This window comes from Mirounga angustirostris, unplaced genomic scaffold (assembly GCF_029215605.1).
Source record: "Mirounga angustirostris isolate CCGP_5_RB_7025 unplaced genomic scaffold, mMirAng1.0.hap1 SCAF_9, whole genome shotgun sequence".
Taxonomy (NCBI): Eukaryota; Metazoa; Chordata; class Mammalia; order Carnivora; family Phocidae; genus Mirounga; species Mirounga angustirostris.
Genome location: NW_026991717.1, coordinates 134,025,959 through 134,047,563, shown reverse-complemented (window position 1 = coordinate 134,047,563; position 21,605 = coordinate 134,025,959). Strand labels below are relative to the sequence as shown.

At 54.0% G+C, this 21,605-nt stretch overlaps 1 protein-coding gene across 1 annotated transcript; it reads right to left on the bottom strand.

Annotated features, from left to right (window-relative positions):
- Positions 1-1,993: 1,993 nt before the first annotated feature.
- Positions 1,994-20,908, bottom strand: OTUB2 (OTU deubiquitinase, ubiquitin aldehyde binding 2). Its single transcript, XM_045901448.3, has 6 exons — positions 20,641-20,908; positions 9,330-9,425; positions 7,784-7,902; positions 4,127-4,211; positions 3,340-3,534; positions 1,994-2,306 (listed from the first exon to the last, which is right to left on the bottom strand). Exons 1-6 carry the CDS (start codon positions 20,641-20,643, stop codon positions 2,100-2,102), a joined length of 705 nt encoding a protein of 234 aa, XP_045757404.1. The 5' UTR covers positions 20,644-20,908; the 3' UTR covers positions 1,994-2,099.
- Positions 20,909-21,605: the final 697 nt, after the last annotated feature.

The window sequence follows — 21,605 nt, the reverse complement described above, 5'->3', positions numbered from 1 at the left end:
TGCCAGCATTACTGGCTGCCGTAGACAAGCAAAGTTAACCTCCCCAGATGGCTGGATTTAAACAAGTTCCTGAATTCTGCCACTCCCTTTTCGGCATTGGTGCTTGCTCTCAGACCATCTGGGGGCAGATGAGAAGGCAGAGAGCATGGAATATGGACCGGTGGTTTTGTGGAGGAAAGGGGAAGCACATTGTAAGAACATGAGAAGAATTTGCCTGTCTGTGGCATTCTGATTCTAAACTGATAGGATCTGTCCTCGGAAGAGGGTCCCATACGAGCACTGGTGGGCTCTCAGACCTGGAAGCACAGCATAGGAAGTCTGAGAGGGAATTTCTCCAGCCAGGCTGCCAAAGCGAAACCTCTGCTTTTGTGGACATGCCAAGAAGTGGCAGCTGCCGCTTATGCCGTCCGTGAGAGCCCAGCTGGAGGCGCAGGCCGTCCCGCAGCCCCTCGGAGTGGCCACGGGCATTCAGCCCAGTGCTGTATTCATACCCTTTGGTTTGAGATAGTCACAAGTCACATAACATTTCCCCTGTTCTTCCAGTATATTTGTCACAGATCCTAGCACTCCTACCCAGAGCAGGGTGGGACATCACCAGTTCAGAGATCAAGGTCAGGTTTACAGTCCTGTGGAAAAGTGACATGATCACTTCGCATGAGCCCTTGGGTTTAAGCCCGAGCTGAGGCAGTAGGGGAACCTGGGTCCCTGCCTGGCATTAAAGCACCCTAACATCTGTCTTCACAAAGGCAGAAGAATGATATAAATCTGCTGTTTGTATACAAGGCCTCAGCAATCTGCTGCCCAGTCCCTGTGCACAGCCTGGCTGGCAGCTGACACGCATAAATCCCCGCAGAATGGAACCTGTGAGAAAACGCCTTGGGTTAGGGAAGTCACCCATGGGCAGTTCCACACTTCTGCGGTCTCCATTTCCTCCCACAGAGGAAGAGAGCTTGCTAGCGGTACCCGAGATCAGCCAAGGCTCTTCAAGGTCCTGGGGACAGCAAGGTGACAAGGTTATTAAGGGGCATGTCCAGGTGGATGAATGAGGAGGCTGCCAGCCAGGGCTCTTGGCTTCTAGGCAGTTTTCGCAACAGCGATCTCCCTCACTGCCAGTTTCCTGGGCTTGTCTCTGCTCTTTCCCACCTAACTTCCTGCCAGCCCACAAAACCAAGCAGAAGGGGAAAAAGGAAAAGCAGCCACACACCGCCTTGCAAAACTTGTCTGCCCTGCGCAGCTGGAGTCTGTGGCTGCACGTACTGCTGTCTCCACCTGGAGGATTACCTAGATTCTCATTCCAGGCTGTGTTGGGGGTGGTGAGACAGCTTCCTGGTCCCAGACCCCAGCCTTCCTTGAGCCTCTGTTCAGGTGGGGCTAGCAGCAGAATCCTGAAGCGCCTGCCCAAAGGCAAGCACGTCTGGCCCTGAGAGAGGGAGAGAGGGCGAGAGGGCCACAACACCCCGAGCTTCATCCTGAAGGCCCCTTTTTAGACTTCGGCATAAAAGTCTCTTTTTCCTCCTCAGGTTAGGGTAAGAAAACACTCCCATGGTGAATGTTTGGAACCACGCTGAAGCCCTCACATTGGCCAGTTGGCCAATGCTTCCGTCAGCCATCTACCAAAGTCCAGTCTAACAGCTGATTGGACTGGATTCTTTTTTTGTAGAACTGGGAAGTCACTGAAGACCTCTGACCTTGAGCTTTTCCTCCCCAGCAGAGAGGCACAGAAAGGAAACCAGAGGGCCCTATTTTTTATATGACAACAGAATGTCAGCACTGGCAGGAACCTTCTCTAGATGAAGAAACGGGCCCAGAGAGGGGAGGTGACCTGCTCAGGGTCTCAGGGAACTGGGAGCAGAGCCAGGGGTTCTGGCTTTGTAGCCCTGAGTTAGAAAGCATTTGATCCTCCATGAAAATAAACACTAACAATATCACTAAGTTACCACAGTCCATAATGGGTAGGCCTCCTTCCCAGTGACTTTGCCCAAAAGACTGTACATTTTCTAATTATAGTTTAAGTTGCTTAAAAAATTGAAAAGCCGGAATGTTCCATTTAAAATGCAGTCCCTTTAGGTGACAGGCTCCACTGCATGGCCTAAAATTAATCAACGTTTATCGGCTGCATAAAGGATGTTGTAGTGGGATGTTTTATAGAGCAGGTAAACGGAAGGGATGGCAGCCTCAGGGAACACGTGGTGGTTCAGGGCCGTGTCCATCTCATCCACATACTCCACCTGCAGGGCGATGTTCAGTGCCTGAGACAGGGCTGTGATCTGGATGTGGTCACACTCCATGGCCATGGGCTCCACTTCCTGCAAAGGCCAGAATGAAAAAACAAACCCAGTTTAGGAAGGAAGCCTGGCAGAAGACAAATGAAGTCCAGCCCTGGCTTTCATGGCCCTGGGTCAAAGCATCTATGCTGGGAAATAATCTTCACAATAGCTCATCAGGTAGGTACTGCCATCCCGGTTTCTAGAGGAGGAAACCGAAGCCCCGTGAGGAAGAGCAGCCAGAAACCCACTAGAACTGCAAGGCTTGAATCTAGATCTTTCTGATTCCAGACTCTAGTGGTATATGAGAACACTACTTTTAAGAATCAGGGCGGGGGTGGGCAGAATTTTTGAGCTTGGGCTTGTTAATGCACAGAACCAAAGAACCTCAGAGCAGATGAGGACCGTCATGAAGGGATTTCACATAGGGCTAGGCGAGTGAGTGAATCTGAATGCTGAAGAGGCAACCGAGAGAGGCAGAGATGGTGGTAGGCTGGCAAGTATGTCCCACATAACCAGGGTGGCCACCACTCTGCTCCTGCTGATTGTAGCCATGCAGGAATAAGGTCCTGGGAACTGGATCTTCCGAGAGAAATCCAGAGAGTCAAGAAAGCTGCCCAGGGTTTAAATGTTGGCAGCTCCGTTTCAGATAAATACCATACATCATAAAACAAAACACATCTAAGGACAAATGTGACTCTGGGGCTGCTACTCTGCAATTTTGTAAACAGTCTAGTCCAAGGCCCTCATTTCTCAGATGGGAAATCAGAGGCCTGGATGGGGGAAGTACTTGCCCAGAGCCACATGTTCAGGAGGCAGCTCAAGTAGGATCTGTTTCTGGCTTGCTAATCTTGTTCTTCAAATTACAAATGCAGGTGTGACATCAAGTCCCCTGGCTAGGGATGATGGCACTCAAGTCTCCTGAGGGGAGAGGGGCTTTCATGACACTTCACCATGGCCCACATGCTGAGTGCCCTGTCCTCCCCAGTGTGTACAATCCCAGGAGCTGGGTATTACACAGCAGGTCCCAGGGCTGGAGGCTAAGTCCCCAAAGCTTGAGACCCTGAGGACCTACATGAGTACAGAAGTCCTTGATGTCCATCTCCTCATCAATGAAGTGTCGGAAGAATTCCGCGCGGTTCTTGATGAAGGCTGAGGTGAGCAGGCGCAAAAACTGCACGATTTGGTCCGAGGCGCTCTGGTCGTTGAACACCTTCAGCAGGCTGGACACTGACCCGTCCTTCTCTACCAGCTCTACCACACTGTAAAACTGCACCCCGCCGGGCTGTCAGTTGGGAGGCACAGGCAAGACCTACCCTCCCCCATGGGACTCTTTCCACAGGACCCTCCCCCTCCATGTGTATTTCCATTTTGAAATCCTCAAATTGAGTTACCAAAATAAGTCAGTCTGGGACCAAGCTAAGTAGAGGGTTAGAAATGCTCTGCAATGTGTACCTTAGCCCAGAGTCCTGTCTAGGGAACGGCAGTTGGATCTCCTCCCATCACTGTGGTTATTGGGATTCTTATTTATAGATTCAGAACTGAATCCCCCAACCCCACGCCCCCTTCACTAAGGGGATCAGGGTTGTAGGGTGGAGAGGGGACATCTGAAGGAGGCTGGGGGATGTTTCCGGCCTGAGAGCTACTGCCCCAAAGGAGGTGCCTCTTCCCTGTGGGAGGGCAGGGCCCTGGGCTCCTTGTCCCCACACACAGGAAGCAACTGTCCTTCCCTAGCTGGGAGGAGCAAGGACCTAACTGCAGAGCCATGGGCTGTGCGGGGGCTCCAGCCAGTGCCCATTCCTGCCCACTCTGCCAGCATGGAAGGACCTGGACCCTCAGCTGTCCTGCCCAGGTTAACTTACAGCATTAAAGAAGTTTCGGAACTTGTACTCCTCAAAACCAGCAGCCAGAAGGTCATTTGGGGTCTGCAGGACACGTTCTTTGAACCTAAAGGGGGTAGACTGATGGCTCACGGGGAAATGCTGATGGAGCACTGCTGTACAGTCAGTGTCCTCCCGCTTTCACCCACACCCCTCGTGTGTCACTAACAGGTGACTGACTTCTGTCCTCCCCAGTGTATACAATCCCAGGAAGGGGGTGTTACACCCATTTCACAGATTAGGAGACTGAGGTAGTCACCACCTACTCCCAGACATGTTGATTCTACCTTTCAGAGGTTTCTGAACTCTGTCCCTCCTTCCTGTCCCCATGGTTCTTGCCATATGACCACCATCTCTGGCCAGGGCCATGCCCAACCTTCCCGTGCTCCTAGTCCCTTCTCCACAGGGACCTCCGGAGTGACCCAGCACAGCCTTTTCCCTCAGGACACAGCTCCTCAGCACGAACGTCTAATGGAGGACCCCAGCCAAGCTCCCCAACCTCCTCTCCCTTTGCAGCCTCCTCCTGCCCCAGGGCCACTCCCCATTTGCATTTCACTCCTTAACACCTGTCCCGTCAACCAGCGGCCTGTACCTACTCACAGGAGCTAATTGTTCAGTTTCCAAGATTTGACCAGCCAGGTGTTACACACAGCACCACTTGAACTATACTCCAACACAAAGATAAATATTCAGAACTCAGTTTCCTAATTGTCTCTGCCCTTGAGGCTATGTCTGTCTGTTGTGTGTGGTGGTGGAGATAGGACTGGGCTGTGGGATGTTTATCTCTTCCCTGCTCCCTGCTCAGTGACCCCATGACGGTAGCTTGAAAACCAGTGCTGAAAGTATTTATGCCCCAGAAAGGGTTACCACCACCCATCAGGTCCCCCGCCCCACAGCCGTGAAGCCTTCGTCAGCACAGGCCACCCTTTAAACCGGTGCGGCAGCGCTTGCTCTGTCAGTGCGGGCCCCTCACGGTACAGCCCCCTCCCGAGACCTGGGGCTAGGGGGCATGGCGAGGAGCCCTAGCAGCCCCTGGCCCCAGGACACGTTCAGCAGCAGCAGAGATGAGCTACAGAACCAGCGACTGGTCCATGGAGGGAGGGTAGCAGCCCGTGCAAGGAGGACCAAGGGGGTGGGGCACTGGCACTGGCTGAGCTGCAGTCCATCACCTAGGAAGGGAGGCTAGACTCCCAGTGGGACAGGAAGGGGGTTTTCACAAGTGTCTAGAGGCTCGAGGGGGAGGCTCAGGTGCCTTGTTGAGGGGGAGGGGGCGGGGTGTGTGTGTGTGTGTGTGTGTGTGTGTAGCACGAACATTTAAACCAGGAAGGGGAGGTTTGCGCTGGCCACAGCTGTGGGGAACATGCTGTGCTGTTTAGCTGCTCTTGGGCTTGGGCCCCCCTTTCCGAAACTCCCTGGCCCCCCTGAACCCCAGCTACATCTCACCAATGACTGCTGACCCCCTGTACCAAGCACTGATGAGCGCCCCGCAGGCCCAGCCAAGACCAGGCTGGGACTCCCACCCGACAAGGTGAGTGGGGGGACGGGGGGCGGCACTGGGACTTGGACGACGCTCTGTCTGCTGCACGCCAGCTTTAGTGTGACTTTGGGCAAGGCTTGTAACCTTCCCGAGGCTCAGTGCACTCGACTGTAAGATGGAGTACCACCACCCTTGTATATCCCACTGCCCAGTGGGTACCCCTGCTGGAAGGGTCACAGATATTTTGGACTCAGCATCACCAAAATGGAGCTCCCAATCTTCCCCAGCCCCCTGCTTGCAACAAGTGGCTTTTCCATCCGGAGAACATCCGGCAACACACTGGGCAGTCATCCCGGACTCCCCTCGGCTCGCGCACCACACCCAGCCGTGAGCGAGTCCTGTTGATGCCAACTCTACAGGAATCTGGAATCCAACCCATCCCCTCCACCTGCTCATGCTGCCGTTATCCTCTCCTCCCCCCCCCCCCCCCCCCGGAGCATGTCCCCTGCTGTGCCCTCCCACTCTGTCCTGTGGATAGCGGCCAGCAGGCCAGGCAGTGCTCTGCTCAGACCCTCAGGGGCTCCATCTCATTCAGGCTGAAATTCAGGGTCTTTATGGGGGCCCATGAGGCACCCCGCCCTCCCTTAGCTCCAACCCCTACTTAAAACTGCAGCACCACCCCCTACCCCCCCATCCCCCGCCTCCTGCCCCAATCCTGGACAACTTGGCCACCTTCCCCATCTGGTTTTTTCCTACACTTCTTGCCATCGGACACATCACATATGGTCTTCGCCCTCTAGCCTGCCTGCTCCACAGGCAGGAAGTTGTGTCTGTTGTTCTCTGCTGCATCCCCACGGCCTAAAACAGGGTCTGTGTGTTGGTGTCCTGCTAGGTGATGACTGCAGGGAGGGAGGGTGCCCTGGAAGGAGTGCAGGGGTGAAGGTAAACAGCATGCAGGGCTGGTACAGACACACATGGGCTGGGCTTTGCGAGCATCACCTTGCTGAGTCCTCACAACAGCACCCTGCATATGCAAAATTACCCACCTTCCACTGATTTGGAAACCAAGGCTCAGAGAGGTGGAGTTACTTGCCCAAAGTCACACAGCAAGTAAGCAAGAGTGAGGTCTGGCCTCAGAGCCCTGGACCTTGGCATGGCACAACTCTGGGGGACACGGGTAGTGGGTGCGGGAAGCCCTGCACTGGACTGCACGGTCTCGACTCTGCAGAGCTGCGGGGAGACGGGGAAGGAGATAGGGGACTCTCCATCAAAAGGGATTCCATCAGTTTGTCGTTCAGGAATGACTCGTTCCAAATAAGGAACAGCTAGGCTAATTTTGATCCCTTTTGAGGGAATCTATATTTTGAACAGGTGATGATGGTCTTAACCTAGCCATTCTCAGCCAGGGTTGACTTGTTCCCTGACCAAAGAGGTACCTGATGGAGTCTGGAGACATTTTTGATGGTCATGACTTGGGGAGGAAGGTCCTCCGGGCATCTAGCGGGTAGATGTGAGGCATGCTACTAACTACCCTGTAATGGGGGGGGGGGGGGGGCGGACGTGTCATCAGATACCCTCAGGGCAGTGAGAGCTCCAAGATCGAGAAGCAGGTCTCTTAGCTCCTTGCTGCTCGGAGTGTGTTCTGAGACCCAGCAGCTGGAGCGTCTCCCGGGAGCTGGGGAGAAACAGAAGCCTGACCCAGACCATTCTGAATTGGGACCACACTCAACAAGATCCAGGCAGTTTGAGCAAATGGTAATGCAAGCGAAGCCCTGACCTAAGCCTAAACACAAAGGCCTAAAGGGTCGCTCTAGGGAGCAGCTGCTGGACAGAGACCCTCCTCAGCATCAGGTCAAGACCCAGGCCTGACTAGGGAGATGCCTGGTTACACACATGTAAGAATAGGGGCGGCCGAAATTATTCAAAATGGCCAAAGCTTCGTTTTCTTGGAGTGAGTATTCAAAAAGGCAACCAATGCAACCCAGCTAGGCGAGCTCAAGCCAGAATGCCAGCACCCATGGGGTCACTGGTTCCATCCCAGACCGCCTGGCTGCCCTCACCCCCGCCATGGCAGCTCACTCTCCAGGTTTGGCAAGCCCGTGCCTAGGAAACCCCGTTAGGGAGACCCCGGGCCCGCCCAGCGGTCCCTGGCACCCACTCACTTGAGGACCTCCCTGCTCTTCCCCAGCAGGGACTCCAGGTAGGAATAGCCCAAGGCCCGGTAGAAGCAGTTCCCATCCCCCTTGGTCTTGCGGATCGCGGTGAACCTTTTGCTGAGTTCCTGTGGGGCAGAGAAGGAAATGTGGTCATCTGCACCACCATCACCCCTCGTGTCATGTCCTGTGGGAGCCAGGGCCCCCACCTCCCCCAGGTAGCACCTGCTGCCTCCTCTCAGAGCCTTCAGTCTCCCAGCTACCCTTCATCACACAAACATAAAACCGTGCTGAGCCTGTCCTTGTGGCAGGCACCGAGTGATGAACGGGTCATGGTCCACCCTCAGGCAGCCCACAGTCTGGGGAAATGGATCGTTACGGAACTAATAACAGGATAGGAGAAGCACAGGGGCCTTGGAGCAGTGGCATCAGAAGTCTAGGAAGGCTTCTGGAGGAATAGCACTGAGAGGAGCAGAAGTGGTGTGCATGGCATGGGTGAGCAGAGGCCTTGAGGGGTGAGGTGGGGTGTGGCTGAGCAGCGGGCCAGGAGTCTGCAGAGTCGGTAGGAAAGACCTCCTCAGACATAACTAAGCGGTCTGGCCAGTCCTTCAAACATTTCTCAAAAGGTGTGGCCCTCCCCAGGCCACTCACCTCCAGCTCTGCTCTGAGCTGCCAATTTCCCCCTGAAATGCGCTCTAGTCTCCTTGGCTGCCTCATGGGGCTACAGTCAGGGTTTTGATAGCAAAGCATGGTCTTCAAGGTGTCAGGGGGTCCCTGCTCCCATCACAGCAATGAGACAGCTTGGAACTAACAGGGCCCATCTCAGGCATGGCAGCAGTGAAGGTCATGCTCCTTGGGAACCCCATCTCATCTCCTGAGAGGGCTGCAGGGTACACGAGTCCCTGCGGCCCAGCCCGTGCTCCTGCCCCAGGAAGTGTTCCCTGGGGCTGCAGGAGACAGTCCTGCCAATGAGCAGAGAGAAGCAGAGGCATGCTGCCCCAGAGATAAGAGCCCAGGCTCCTCCTCCTGCCCTGGTTCTGTGAGCTGTCCCTGCAACCTTCTGGCAAACTCCCCTTTTACAAAGCCCAGTTGGGAGTGGCCATTCCCCGCTGAGAGATGTCCTAGCACTGTGGTTATGCATGCAGCTTATGAGATCAGGCTTCCTGGTCCAAATCCCAGCGTGTCCACTCACTAGCTGTAGGACTGTGGGCCTGCCATTTAATACCTATGCCTCGGTTTCCTCAGCTGTAAAATGTGGATAATAAAAGTACTGACTTTGCAACACTGTAATGAGGTCTCAGTGAGTAAATAAAGCACTTAGGATAGTACCTAGCTTTAAAAAAAATTTTTTTAATTGCTGTATATATATATATATATACTACAAGATTTCTCAGAGGCAGATGCCCAACATCAAAATATTCTGGGAGCCCTTTAATTTGCCCGGGAGCCTGGCCCCAATGCTAAGCCTTTCTGCTTTCAAAATGGCACCTTTGACTCCAATCCCAGCTCCAGCACATTAGCTGTAAGATCCTCTCTCCCCACAAACCTGTCTCACCTGGATTTTCCTCTGGTAAATCCTGTTTTCAGGATGATCCCGAAGAATTGATAGAATGTCACATTTTTCTGATATTAGGTTGAAAGATGTTTCACTCTGAAAGAAAAAGCAGAGCTGTGACAATTTCAGAGCAACTGACGGGTTCTACCAAGTAGATCCATGACATAGGGAATGGTACCTTCCCACAAAAGGCACATTCCCAGTTATCTTGGATGTCAGTTCCCTGGACAGGGAGCCAGGGTCGGCCCCATCATGTAGGGGTGTCATCCTGTACCTTCTGAATGGATTCATTTTAGAGTATAACCCCTTGAACCTAGTGAGCCTTCATGCTGGAGTATGAGGTGTCTCCTTGTCTCCTGTCCTTCCTGTCTCGCTCATTCATTTTATTCGCCACCAATTCCTAAACATCCAGCCTGCACCAAGCACTGTGTGACAAGCTGGAAATAGAGGTCGGAACATCCGGCAGACACACCACCTACCGGCGGAAGTCCATACTGCAGCCCAGCTGGAGTCCGGCTCAATTCCAACCTAGAGGTCAGCTTCCTGGCCCAGAGGCAGGGCTCTGGAGGGCTGAGGAGAAATCCACAGGGAGCAGGTAATGGCAGGAGGCGGCTTCGAGGTCAGGGAAAGTGCAGGAGACGTCTCTGTTCTAGTAGCCAACTCCCTGCCAGCCTCCTCTCTGCCTCAAGCTGTTCCCGCCCAGACTCTGCCCGGAGAAGTGGCAGATGCACCCCTGCCTCCAACCATCCCTAGAGCGGCTCTGATTCCAGCGTGAAAATAATGTACGAAGAATTGGTATTAAAGTCACATGTCTTTTAGTTTAACAGAAGTGGCCCCGGTGCCTGCACATAACCCAAGGGGACAGTTACGCAATACCGCACAGCTATACGGTTGATGTTATTTGGGATTTTTGTGACTGGAAATCCAGTTTTCCATCCATTTATTGCCATCATTTTGGACAGAGGTGTTGTCAGAGCTCACCACTTTTACTTTATGCCTCTGACCACACGGGCCTTTCCTGGGCAGCCTCTGCCTCCTCACGGACTTGACAATGACCTCAACCCTATAGGGCTGAAGGCTTACAGAAGAGCCTTGGTGTTACAAGCCCCTTTCCACCTGGAAAAAATGTCTAGATTTTTGATGATTAGATTTTGCCAGAGCTCAGCACTGGACGCAGAGAGCTGGGCCACAGGATCATACAACGAGCTGTGAGTGACTTCTGGGGCTACCCATCTCCACACTGGACAGACTCAAACTTGTGACAGTGAGCTGCTTTGACTGGGAAGGGGCATTTCTGGCAGCCTGGATGCTCCCTGCCATCAAGGTCTCCAAAGCTACACAGCCTCCTTTAGCACAGGACAGCTTGTCACACTACCCGAGACCTTTCATTTACCTGATATCACAGGGCCTGGAACAGAGCAGGGGATGAGAGGTTTGTTAAACGAATAAAAGCCACTGCCTCCATGAAGCCTTCTGGCTTGCCCCACCTCATCCAAGTCAGGCTTGGGATCTCCCTTGAACTCACACTTTATTCCTTTTCTCCCTTTCTGGTGGCCTCAAACATGCCCTCTCCTGGATTGGGGTGGTGGTGGTCAGACCAACTTCCCAGAGGAAAACCTGAGTGGAGAAGGATGAATGTGTTGTCCCAAGAAGGACAGGAGGAAAAGGCTTTCTAAAAGAGGGAACAGGGCATGCAAATGCTTGGTGGGTGGGGGAAGAGATTCTGGGTTTTATTTCTGGAAGCTTCCATTCCATACCCACATTCTTTGCAAAATTAAGTCCTCACTTCAGCTCAGACAGGGGCAGGGGAACCATCAGGAGTTGTGAAATAACCATGCTAGGGCAGATACTGTGGGCTGCTTTTCCATCAGCCACTACCCATTTCTTCCTTACTAACAGGGCCCCTGTTTTACTCCAGGCAATGTGGTAGAAAATGTCTGGGCTAAGTCATGACAACCCTAACCTCCTCTTCAATGATTTTTCTAGCCTTCCTTATATCTATGGGCATCCAGGTGATCAGGGCTGGTCAACTGGATCCATGACAAGTATTCTGCGGGGCTCGGGGAAGGCTTTTGGTTTTGGATAAAAGGAACAGAGATGGCATGTCCTATTCCTTCCTCTTCCTTCCTGCCTTCAGTGCAGATGCAATGTCTACATTACAATAGCCATTCTGTTACCATGCGGCTGAAAGCCAATATGTGGAAAATGGTTGGATGATCTGCTATCCTAAGTCCAAGATGTAGAGAATAACAGATGCCATGATTGTGCGCCTACTATGTGCCAAGCTCTGGGACAGAGGCTTACATATCCCCATTACCTCATTAATTCCCCACTAACAGTTATTATATCCACTCCACTGGCAAGGTCAGGTCCCTTGGGCCAGGAGGTGATTTAATGCAGATTTGTCTGACTCTGAAACCCATGGAAATTCTACCAAGCCAAACAGAGCTCAGAGTCTAGCTCTTGCGGGAGCAAGGCTGCTAGACCTTAAAGGAACACTGTGTGCAGGGCAGGCTAGGGCCTCTGCACCATCAGGCCAGGTCCCAACCTCCTGCCCCTGTGGCCCCAGCCGGGCAGACAGCCTACCTCTCTACCCAGCTTAGTGCCTCCAGCAGTGTCCCCCAGTCTGAGGACACTCATCACAGAGGAAACAAGAGATGATTTACAGGTGATGTCCGGACATGATGTTAAAAGACATCGGGACATCAGGAGGGAAAGTTATTCTCTTGTCAGTTTCCTTCAAAATTTCTAATCATGCCAACGAGAAAGTTGGTTTCCAACATACTTTTAACTCCTTCCCACTCTGCTGGTGTCTTTTGGCCAGTGAGCAGGGAGCCTAAAGTGTTCCATTTTCTTTAAGTAAGCTTTACACCCAACGTGGGACTTGAACTCACGACCCAGAGATCAAGAGTCACAGCTCTACCGACTGAGGCAGCCAGGTGCCCCAAAGGGTTCCATTTTCATTTGCAATTCTTTTTAAATGTAAAACAAGCCAGCTTTGGGGGGCACCCGGCTGGCTCAGTAGGTAGAGCTGCGACCTTGATCTCTGGGTCATGAGTTCAAGCCTCCAATGGGTACAGAGCTTACTTAAAAACAAAACCAAAAAAAAACAAAAAAAACCCAAAAACCAAGCCTGTTTTATTAACTTGGTTGGCATTTTTATGAGAAGTGAACGTGTTTGGATCTATTCTAAATCATGGAAGAGTTCCATTATTGGCATAACAACTGTTGCTGTACGGTTCATCTTGCACTCCTACTACTATGTGCTAATAAAGGACCCTGTAAGTTTCAGAATAAAAAATCCACTTCTGCGGTTTTGAGGGAAAAGCAAGGTGACCCTCAGGTACGTTTCAACACAGCCAGCATGCCCGCCCTATGGCACCCTCTCACTCACTCTCACTTCATTCCAAAGTCCCATTACCCACCTCACTAACAAAAGGCTTGTTTTTACAGGCCGCTGACTTAAAATGTTGGCTCGGGTCTTTTTTTTTTTAAAGATTTTATTTATTTGACAGAAAGACACAGCGAGAGAGGGAACACAAGCAGGGGGGGTGGGAGAGGGAGAAGCAGGCTTCCTGCGGAACAGGGAGCTCGATGCGGGTCTCGATCCCAGGAACCTGAGATCATGACCTGAGCCGAAGGCAGACGCTTAACGACTGAGCCACCCAGGTGCCCCTTGGGCCTTTCTAAACACGGATTAAAAAGCAGTACCATTGGTATCTAACGCTGCTTCTGCCTGGCCTGCCCCAAACAAAACCCAGGCAGACAACGGGGCGGGGGAGCCTGTAGTTAGTAGTATTCAGTCGTTTCTGAGAGGATAGTAATGGAGGCATGGAAAGGAGTTTATGGAATTAATCTGAACTATGTAAGGATAAGTACTGAAGATGGTAGCAAAGCGCCATCAAGGGTCAAAATGAGAATATTAGCAGTAGAGCAGGGAAAGGGACACGCACCCTGGACCAGGAAAGCCGATCTAGGTTTTCCACTTGCCATAATATAAACTTGGACTGGGGGGCAAATTTCCTTAGGCTATTGAATTTAAAGGAAAAATATTAAATAGCAGTTCGGGGCGCCTCTTGGCCACTGAGGGCAGAGCTCATCATACTCGGGGTTCGAGAGCCCCACTGTCAACACTGGCTTCTCCTTTGTCCCTGTTCCCATGCACCGCCCCCCCCCCCCCCCCAGCAGGTAGTCCCTGTGGCATGTGTTTCAGTAAGTACCGGTCTTTTTATTGAGGGAAAGTATATATAAAATATACCCCATAACCACTTTTAAGTTTACAGTTCCGTGGCATTTAGTACACACGATTGTGCAACTATCACCACCTTCCATCCCCAGAACTTTCTCATCATCCCCGCCTCCCCCCGTCCCAGCCCCTGCAGCCACCATCTGACTTTCTGTGAATCTGCCTATCCCAGGGACCTCATTTAAGTGGAATCTATCGGTCTTCTTAAAACTATAGAGTTGTTTTATGTATGCATGTGTTTTAAATGTGCATACAGATTATTCTACAGATATTGTGACCTTTTTATTTTGCTTCACTCAATACTATTTTAAGATTTACCCCTCCTGACAAATTGTTCCCTGGTGGGCTTCCTCCACCACAGGTGATGGAGCCTCGGGTTAGCTCCAGCGCCCCCTAGTGGTCACAGGTGCATTTATCGGGGCGCCAGGGGCACCGTGCTTTCCAGAATGGCCCAAGTCAGGTCCAGGAGGTCCCCATCCCCCTCCCTCTTCCCCTCCCCAGCAGCATGGCCCTGGTCACAGCTCTGGGGAAAAACTAGAGTCTCAAATGCCAGCGAGAACCTGGGCATAGCCTCAAATACTGGCCCATATAGCTGGTACAATGCTCTCTGGGTTTGACGTTGGCTGACTCTAATTGGTGTTATTTTATTATATTCTAATCGTGGCTGAAATTTTCCAGGATGTTATGTTGAAAGCCCAGGCCTGACAATGTCCCGTCAGACTAATCAGGACACCTGAAAGGATCTCAGCCTTTAATTACTGTTTTGCAGATACATATGCTAATTAGGTAGCTGGCAACTCTGCTTGGAAATAGCATTTAGCAGGTTAAGTCGAGGCCTATATTTCAGAGTGAGCAAAGGACACTTCTTCCATCACTGGCTCTTCCCCAGCAATCCTGGGACCCAGCCCCATGCACTCGCAGGTGGGCTCGGCATTCAGAGCAGGTGTGAGTCCTTGCTGGGAGCCTGGCCTCGGTCTCCCTGGCCTTTTCCTCCCGCAGCCTCCAGAGCCTGGGCAGAAATCCAAGCACCTACTGTGGCAAAGCTGATCCCAGCCCGAGGCCATACCCCCTCCAAATGCGGGGAGACTCAGGTTCCCCATTTTCCTCTGGTCTTCCCTCCAAAGCCTCTCTCTACAGACCGAAAACCTGGCCACTAGCCCCGAGCATTGCTCCACCAGCCTCAGACCAACAAAAAGCCGGGCTCACCCAGCTCTCCACCCACAGCCCGGTCCGTGCATCCAACCACTTTGGTTCAAAGCCCTGAAAGCTTCTGAAGATGCCTCCAAGAGGGGAAAGGGAGTGGCCCCCCACCAGGGTGATGGGGGAGTTCGATCCCACAGCTCTGCATCCCTGCCCGAGGGAACCCCATGTGCCTGGGTTTGTTCGAGGATCTCCAGGTACCCCTGGGAGATGATGGGGTGGGCTGACACAGGCTGCAGGACAGGGAGGGGCAGAGCCAAAAGGAGTGGGCTCTGGCAGCTCAGTCCAACCGGTCCTAAAGGTCTGTCTCATGAGATGACATGTGACATGTGACCCCAAGCAAGACCCCTGCCTTCCCATGAGTTCTCAGTAGGCTCCTCTTGGAATAGGTACAGCTCAAGGCCTGAATTCAGTCTCCCTGGGCTTTCATGAGAAGCAAGACAGTAGGCCAATAAAGCTCCAAAAGATAAGGGTCCTTGGTCCCTTCTGTTCACGGTGTACCCCAAGTCCTTGGGGCATTCCAGCAGGTGGTACCCAGCAGGTGCTCAGTGATCACTTGCTGAATGAATGAAACCACCATTGCTGGGCATTCACTATGGCAGGTGCTGTGGATTATCTCATTTAAGCCTTGAAGTATGTGTTTTACAAATGGACATGGAGGCACAGAGAGGTCAAGCCATCTGCCTGAGGTCACACAGTGAGGCAATCTTTGGTAGGGACGTGGACCCTGCTCACCCAGCACATCAAAAGTATTCAACAGGGGGCACCTGGGGGACTCAGCTGATTAAGCATCTGACTCTTGATCTCAGCTCAGGTCTTGATCTCAGGGTCATGAGTTCAAGCCCCACATTGGGCTCCATGCTGGGCTTGGAGCGTACTTAAAAAAAAAAAAAAAAGTATTCAACAGACCTGGGTGCCTTCCAGCACCTTTTCATCCTCCAGGAACAGAACCCATCTGGCCCTCGCATGTGTCCTCTTATTACTTCCTGCCAGCTCCTCAACAGTCAGGCCTCGGGCTCACACCTCTGCCTACAGAGCCCCCCTCAATGTACCCTTTACTGCGTCTGTGCACATCCCTGAACCCAGGCTCTGAGGGGCTGGTGGGCCTCTCACAGGCCCACCCTGGGCCCCAGCGGGCAAGGCCAGCCCGCGGCCAGCCCAACCTCCCTCTGAGGCCGCTCCACGGGCACGGCTGACCACAGGCTGAGTCAGCCTCGTTAACCAGGCCCCGTGCCCCAGAAGCCACGACTCACCGCGTGGCCTGACCTTAAGCTACCAGCTCCTTCACAGCAGAGGCTAGAGCTTCCAGGGGTCACCTGGACAGGGCTCCGAACCTGGCCAGCCTCCCCTCTCCTCTCAGAAGGTCCCTGTCACTTCCCAAGGCTCCCGGGGGCCCCAGCCCTGGTCTTGCCTGCCTGGGGCTGGGGTCTCCACAGAGGGCTGCCGCTGGAGCTGGAAGGAAACGCCCTTTGAATTGTCTACTTTAGGACGGGATGTATAATACGGGAATGCACAGAATGATCAATTTTTTAATTGATGAGTGATCATGATGTTTGGAGGCAAAAGATCTAGGGAAGACCTAGTGCCCTGAACCACTTTCCTGTTGCTGCTTATAACAAGTTAGCACAAACTCCGCAACTTAAAAACAACACTCGTTTGTTACCTTGCATTTCTGGGGGCTCCAGAGGAAAACCCATTTCCTTACCTTTTTCACTTTCTAGAAGCTACCTGTGTTCCTGGGTTCATGATCCCCCTCCTTCCACTGTCCCAACTCCTCACTTGAACACCCCCCCCCCCCGCCTCTGCCCCGCCCCTGTGATAAGGACCTTTGTGATTACATCATTGGGCCCGCCCGGGTGATCCAGGGCCCTCTCCCATCTCAATACCCCTAACTTCACCACACCTGTGAGGCCCTTGTTGCCATGTGAGGGACCTTATTCACAGGTTCTGGGGATTAGGTGTGGACATCCTCGGGGGGGCTGTTACTCAGCCTGCCCCCCACAGGCCCCTTCTGTGCTATTCAGCTAAGGAAATAGGGAAGACCCTGCATCTGGGCTCCCACCCCTCTTGGGTCACAATTATTGGCTAGCCTTGCAGGGACCGTGAACTCAGACCCCAGCCACTCTCTTATTTGATGCCTGGACTCACACATCTCCTAAAGGGCCCTCCGGTTCTCATTTCTGGCCCTGACCTCTCCCTGAAGCTCTGGCCTCAAATAGCCAGCAGCCAGCAGGATGTCTGACCAGCATCCCCCAGCTACCGTGCCCCAACTGCTCTCTCGCTCCACCCCTGCCTCCCCTCCAGGGGTCTCGGCTCCCCGAAAGCCCCCTCCATCCAGCCGGAGCTCAGGCCAAACCTAGGACCCCGCTTGCACACCTCTCTTCCCCACCGGCTCTGCTCCTGGGTCAGGCCAGAGTCGCCACCACAAGGAGGCTGCAACAACATCCGCCCAACTGACCTCCTGCTTCCGCTCCTGCCCCCCTTCCCCACAATCCTCCACAGCAGCCAGCAAAGGCTGCTGCCCCTGTGAGCCAGAGGAGGGCAGAACTTTCCTCAGTTCCCTCCCGGGGCTCCCCTCACCGTAGGAAAAGACTTTTGATGACAACCCTGCCAGGTCCTACAACATCCAGCCTTGCCTACCTTCTGCTCCCAGAGCTCCAGCCTCAATGACCCTCTTTGAGTTCCTCCAACAAGACATGCCCGTTTCCACCTCAGGGCCTTTGCACATGCTATTCCTGCTGCCTCGGATGCTCCTCTTCTTCAGACTCAGGTGGCATCACCTCCTCAGACAGGTCCTCCCTGAGCGCCCTGTGTAAAGTCGCCCCTCCCCTGCCCCCACTGCCTTGACTTGCTTTATTTCTTCAGCGCATTGGCTGCCACATAGGTTCACTCATTTCCTTGCAATCTGTCTGCCCCTCCACTGGAATGTCAACAACACGAGGGCAGGGATTTTGCGCACCTGTCAAGACCAGATCCCTCAGCGCTTGGCACGCAAGTCATGCTCCTAAAATGCGCACGGAGTGGCCAGCTGAACAAATGCATGAGCGGGTCTCACCCAGCCTGGCCACCTCCAACCCTGTGTCCACCGCACTGCCAGAGAGCTCATCCAAGTCAACCACCTCGTACTTGCCCGAAGTATGTTACGGTTCTTCCTCCCTCCCCATCAGCAGAATAAAACTCAAAGCCCACAGCACAGCATGTGAAGCCCTTCTCAGCGCATCCTGACCCTTCCTACTTTCCTGACTCCTCTCCCCTCCCTCCTCTGAGCCCCATGCACCCACACAGACCTTCCCAGAATATCCCAATCTTAACCATGTTTCCAGGCCTTTAAGCACACTGTCGCACCCTGCCTGGAATGTACTATTCCTCAAAGCCTTCCTGAATATTCCTATATATGCTTCAAAACCCCATTCAAAAGACTCCCTGGTGAAGGCTTCCCTGATATTTCCTGCACCCTCAGAGTGTTCCAGCTTTCTGCTCTGCTCCCAAAGCCCTCAGTCAGACCTCTGGGGCCATGATCAGTAGCTCAGGAATTGCTTGTGTCCAGCTCTGTCTTGACCAACAGGCAGTGAGCTCCTAAGAGAGGTCACGCCCCTGGTCTTTCTCATCACTGCCCATCATGGGGCATGACTAGGGTGCCTTTCTCCTGGGGGCTTGTTTGACAAATAAAAGAGTAAAGCACTGAAGGGCCCTGTGGTTTTACTGTCCACCTCGCACACTCATTGATTCACCAGATGTTAAATGCATTTTGAGTGAGCGCTTATTACTTAACAGCCCCAGCCAGTGGCCGCCCCAGGCCTGGACCTCATCCCGGCCCCTGCCTTCCTAAGGGGCCCTGTGTCTCCTACGTGGGACCCTTCCTCCAGCCTAGCCCAGTGACTTTGAAGTGGGAGAGGAAAGAAGATGCTGTATTTCCCAAGGACATTCCTCTCCCCTGCAGCCCCCGCACAGACAGCACCATTCACACCACGCAGAAACACAGCAATCACCCCAGAGCCCACATAGCACGGTGCGTGGCTAACAGTAGGTGCTCAATAAATGCCAGGTAAACAAAAAGGAACACAGACACTGCACAGCCCTCTCCCACCCTGTGATTCCCAGGCGGACATCCTATTCGGTGGATTAACCACTTCACCCCTCTCCAAGGCCCCCAAGCCTTCCCTGACAGGGTGAGGGCTTGGTGCTTCTGACCCCATCTGCCCTCTAACTTCCGGTCTTGAGAGTCCAGGGCAGCGGGGAAGGTGGAGTCAGAGTCCTCGCTGTGTAGCACAAAGACCAAAAGTTCGGGTCTTTGCCCCCCCACCGTCCCTGCCCTCCTCTCAGCTTCCCAGTGGTGGCCAGAAGGCATGCCAGGCTCCAGCTCCGGGTGGCTAAAGCCATTATTACCCCAGCCCCTGCCACTCCCTGGTGGGTGACAGATGCAGAAATGCCTGGGCCCCCTTCCAGGAGCAGCAGAGCCGGGGAAACGCTTGGGCACTGGGTAGAAGCAGGAAGCTGATGCTTCTAGATGCCCCAGCAGCAGGCCGCTTTGTCCAGGATGGTCCCCTGACTTGGATGACCTGCTGCCCACACCACACTCAGAATGTGCCAGGACATGACCATGCTTTGACCCATGCCCCAGCCCAGCAGCATCCTGGAGGGGTGACCATCTCCCCGAGCAGACATGGGAGGGAGGAGGCCAAGAAGAACCAGACACCTGTGTCCACCCACTTCCAGGACTCTGTTATCACAGGAACAACCACAGCTCGTTACCTGGGCCAAGCGCCCCACGGGCATCACCTCACCCGGTCCTCGCAGTGCCTGTTGTGCAGATGCACAAAATAGTGCTGGGGGCGGGGGGGAGTGGGGGGAAGACCAACCAAAGCCTCTTGGCTTTCCAAGGGGTGGAAGTGGCATCTGAACTCAGAGCTGTGTGACCCCAAGCCACCATAGGGGCCACCAGCCCTTACACTCTACAGGCTCCCTGGAGCTGGGGGCTGAGGATTAAAGGGTTTTAGGCAGTCGTCACACCCAGTCCCTCGCAGAGTGCCTGACCCCTCCCCCCACAACCTGGAAAATGGACTGATGAAACCCAAGGAGCACCGGACTGGGAGTCCAGAGGCTTGTGTTCAAGTCCCAGGTCCAACACAATCAGTCCCAGCCCCTTCCTTACCTGGGCCTCAGTTTCCCCACCTATCCAAGTTCCAGGTTTGGCCTGGCTCAGAGTGTCTCTGGGGCCATTTCTGCTCTGAATCAGGGGTTCCTCTAGTCTTCGCTTTGCCTGGACCCCTAATTCACGTGCCTCACAACTTGAGGCAGCCTCTGCATGTGTGTCCTAATGCACATGCCGTCTGTTCATCTGCGGGATGGAGAGGATGTCCCGCGACACCTCCTAGGTCACTTGTGGGGCTTGGAGGGGAAGGTCTCCGATGCCCGAGCCCCTGCGTGGGTGGCGCCGTGAGCTGCCCACTGGGGGGGGGGGGGGGCGGGGGGCTACTTAACAAAGAGGGCGACCCTTAGCCCTGGAGCCTCCCGGTACCCGTTCCCGTCGAGGGCGCCTACCTCGCGCCGTCGCGGCGGCACCCTCGGGGACACCGGGGACGAGAGCGCCAGGGGCCGGGGTCCTAGGGGCCGGGCTGGGTCCCCTTCGCTGGGCGTCCACGGGGGACGGCGGGGCCTTGCAGGGCCTTCCCAGGAAGGACGGGGCCCCCGGCATCCGTCCCGACTCACTATTCCCAGGGGTCCGAACGCCGCGGGACCCGCGCTGGGGACTGAGCCGGACGCTCGTCCCCCGTCCCGCGAGCGCACATGCGCCCCGGCGGCGAGCCCGCCTACCGCGCCCCCCTTCCAGCTCCTCCTCCCCCGCTTCCCCCCACGACCACTGACCATAGTGACCGGAGCCGTCGGGCCAGGTCTCGCCCCAGCGAGGAGCGATCCGGTGCGGGAGGGCGCCGCGGAAGCCACTGGCTGGGTCCGCCGTTGGGTCGGGCGGCGGGGGCCTCGAAGGCGTGGGGGCGAGCGGAGAATACACCCGACCGCTCCGCAAACCACAGGCTAGACCTCCACTGTGTCCCAGCAAGACACACGCCCCGCGATTGACGTCTGAGGCGGGCAATCAGGAACCGGGCCACAGGACGTCACAGAAAGTGGGTGGGACTTCACGCGCCTTCAGCCTATGCTTTAGGGTTCATTTGACAGGGTGCCGCCCCCTTTTAAAGACACAGAAAGCTTTTAACTAGCAAAGGAGTTAGCCCAACCCAGAAAGACAGGTCTTCATTTGTAAAGGCTGATGGGCTTTTGACCAAAACTGCAAATTGAGGTCTTCTGAAAGATTAGTTGGCTCTCATTAATTCCTAAACAAGGCCACGTAAGTATAGTTTGTTCAAGATCAGAGGACAGGTGCTTAGGGAACACGTGCCCAATAACATTAAGTTACCTGCCTGCCCTTGTGTAGCTTCCAAATAATGTTTTACCCACTTCCAACTCATGAATCAGTAGGTTACCAGGCACCCAATTAATGGTTGTTGAATGAATGAATTTCCAGGATCGGTGATGCTGTGCCTCTGGAATTGTATGGCTATATATGTTTGGCACAGACGTGAATCAGGTTTGGTGACTCAGCCTGCATACAAGCTCATTATTACTGAACATCAAACACAGGAATATGTATCATTCAAAGATTCGTTCACCAGCCCTCCACCCCTGGAGGAGATGCTTTGGGTGGGGGAGGGAGGGTTTCTGGGGAAGGGGGCTCCAGGGCATTGCATGTGCCCATTTTACAGGTGCTAATACTTCCAGGTACGTGTATTAAGCAATTGCCCATTCCCACGCTCACTGTCCTGCCCCAGGCA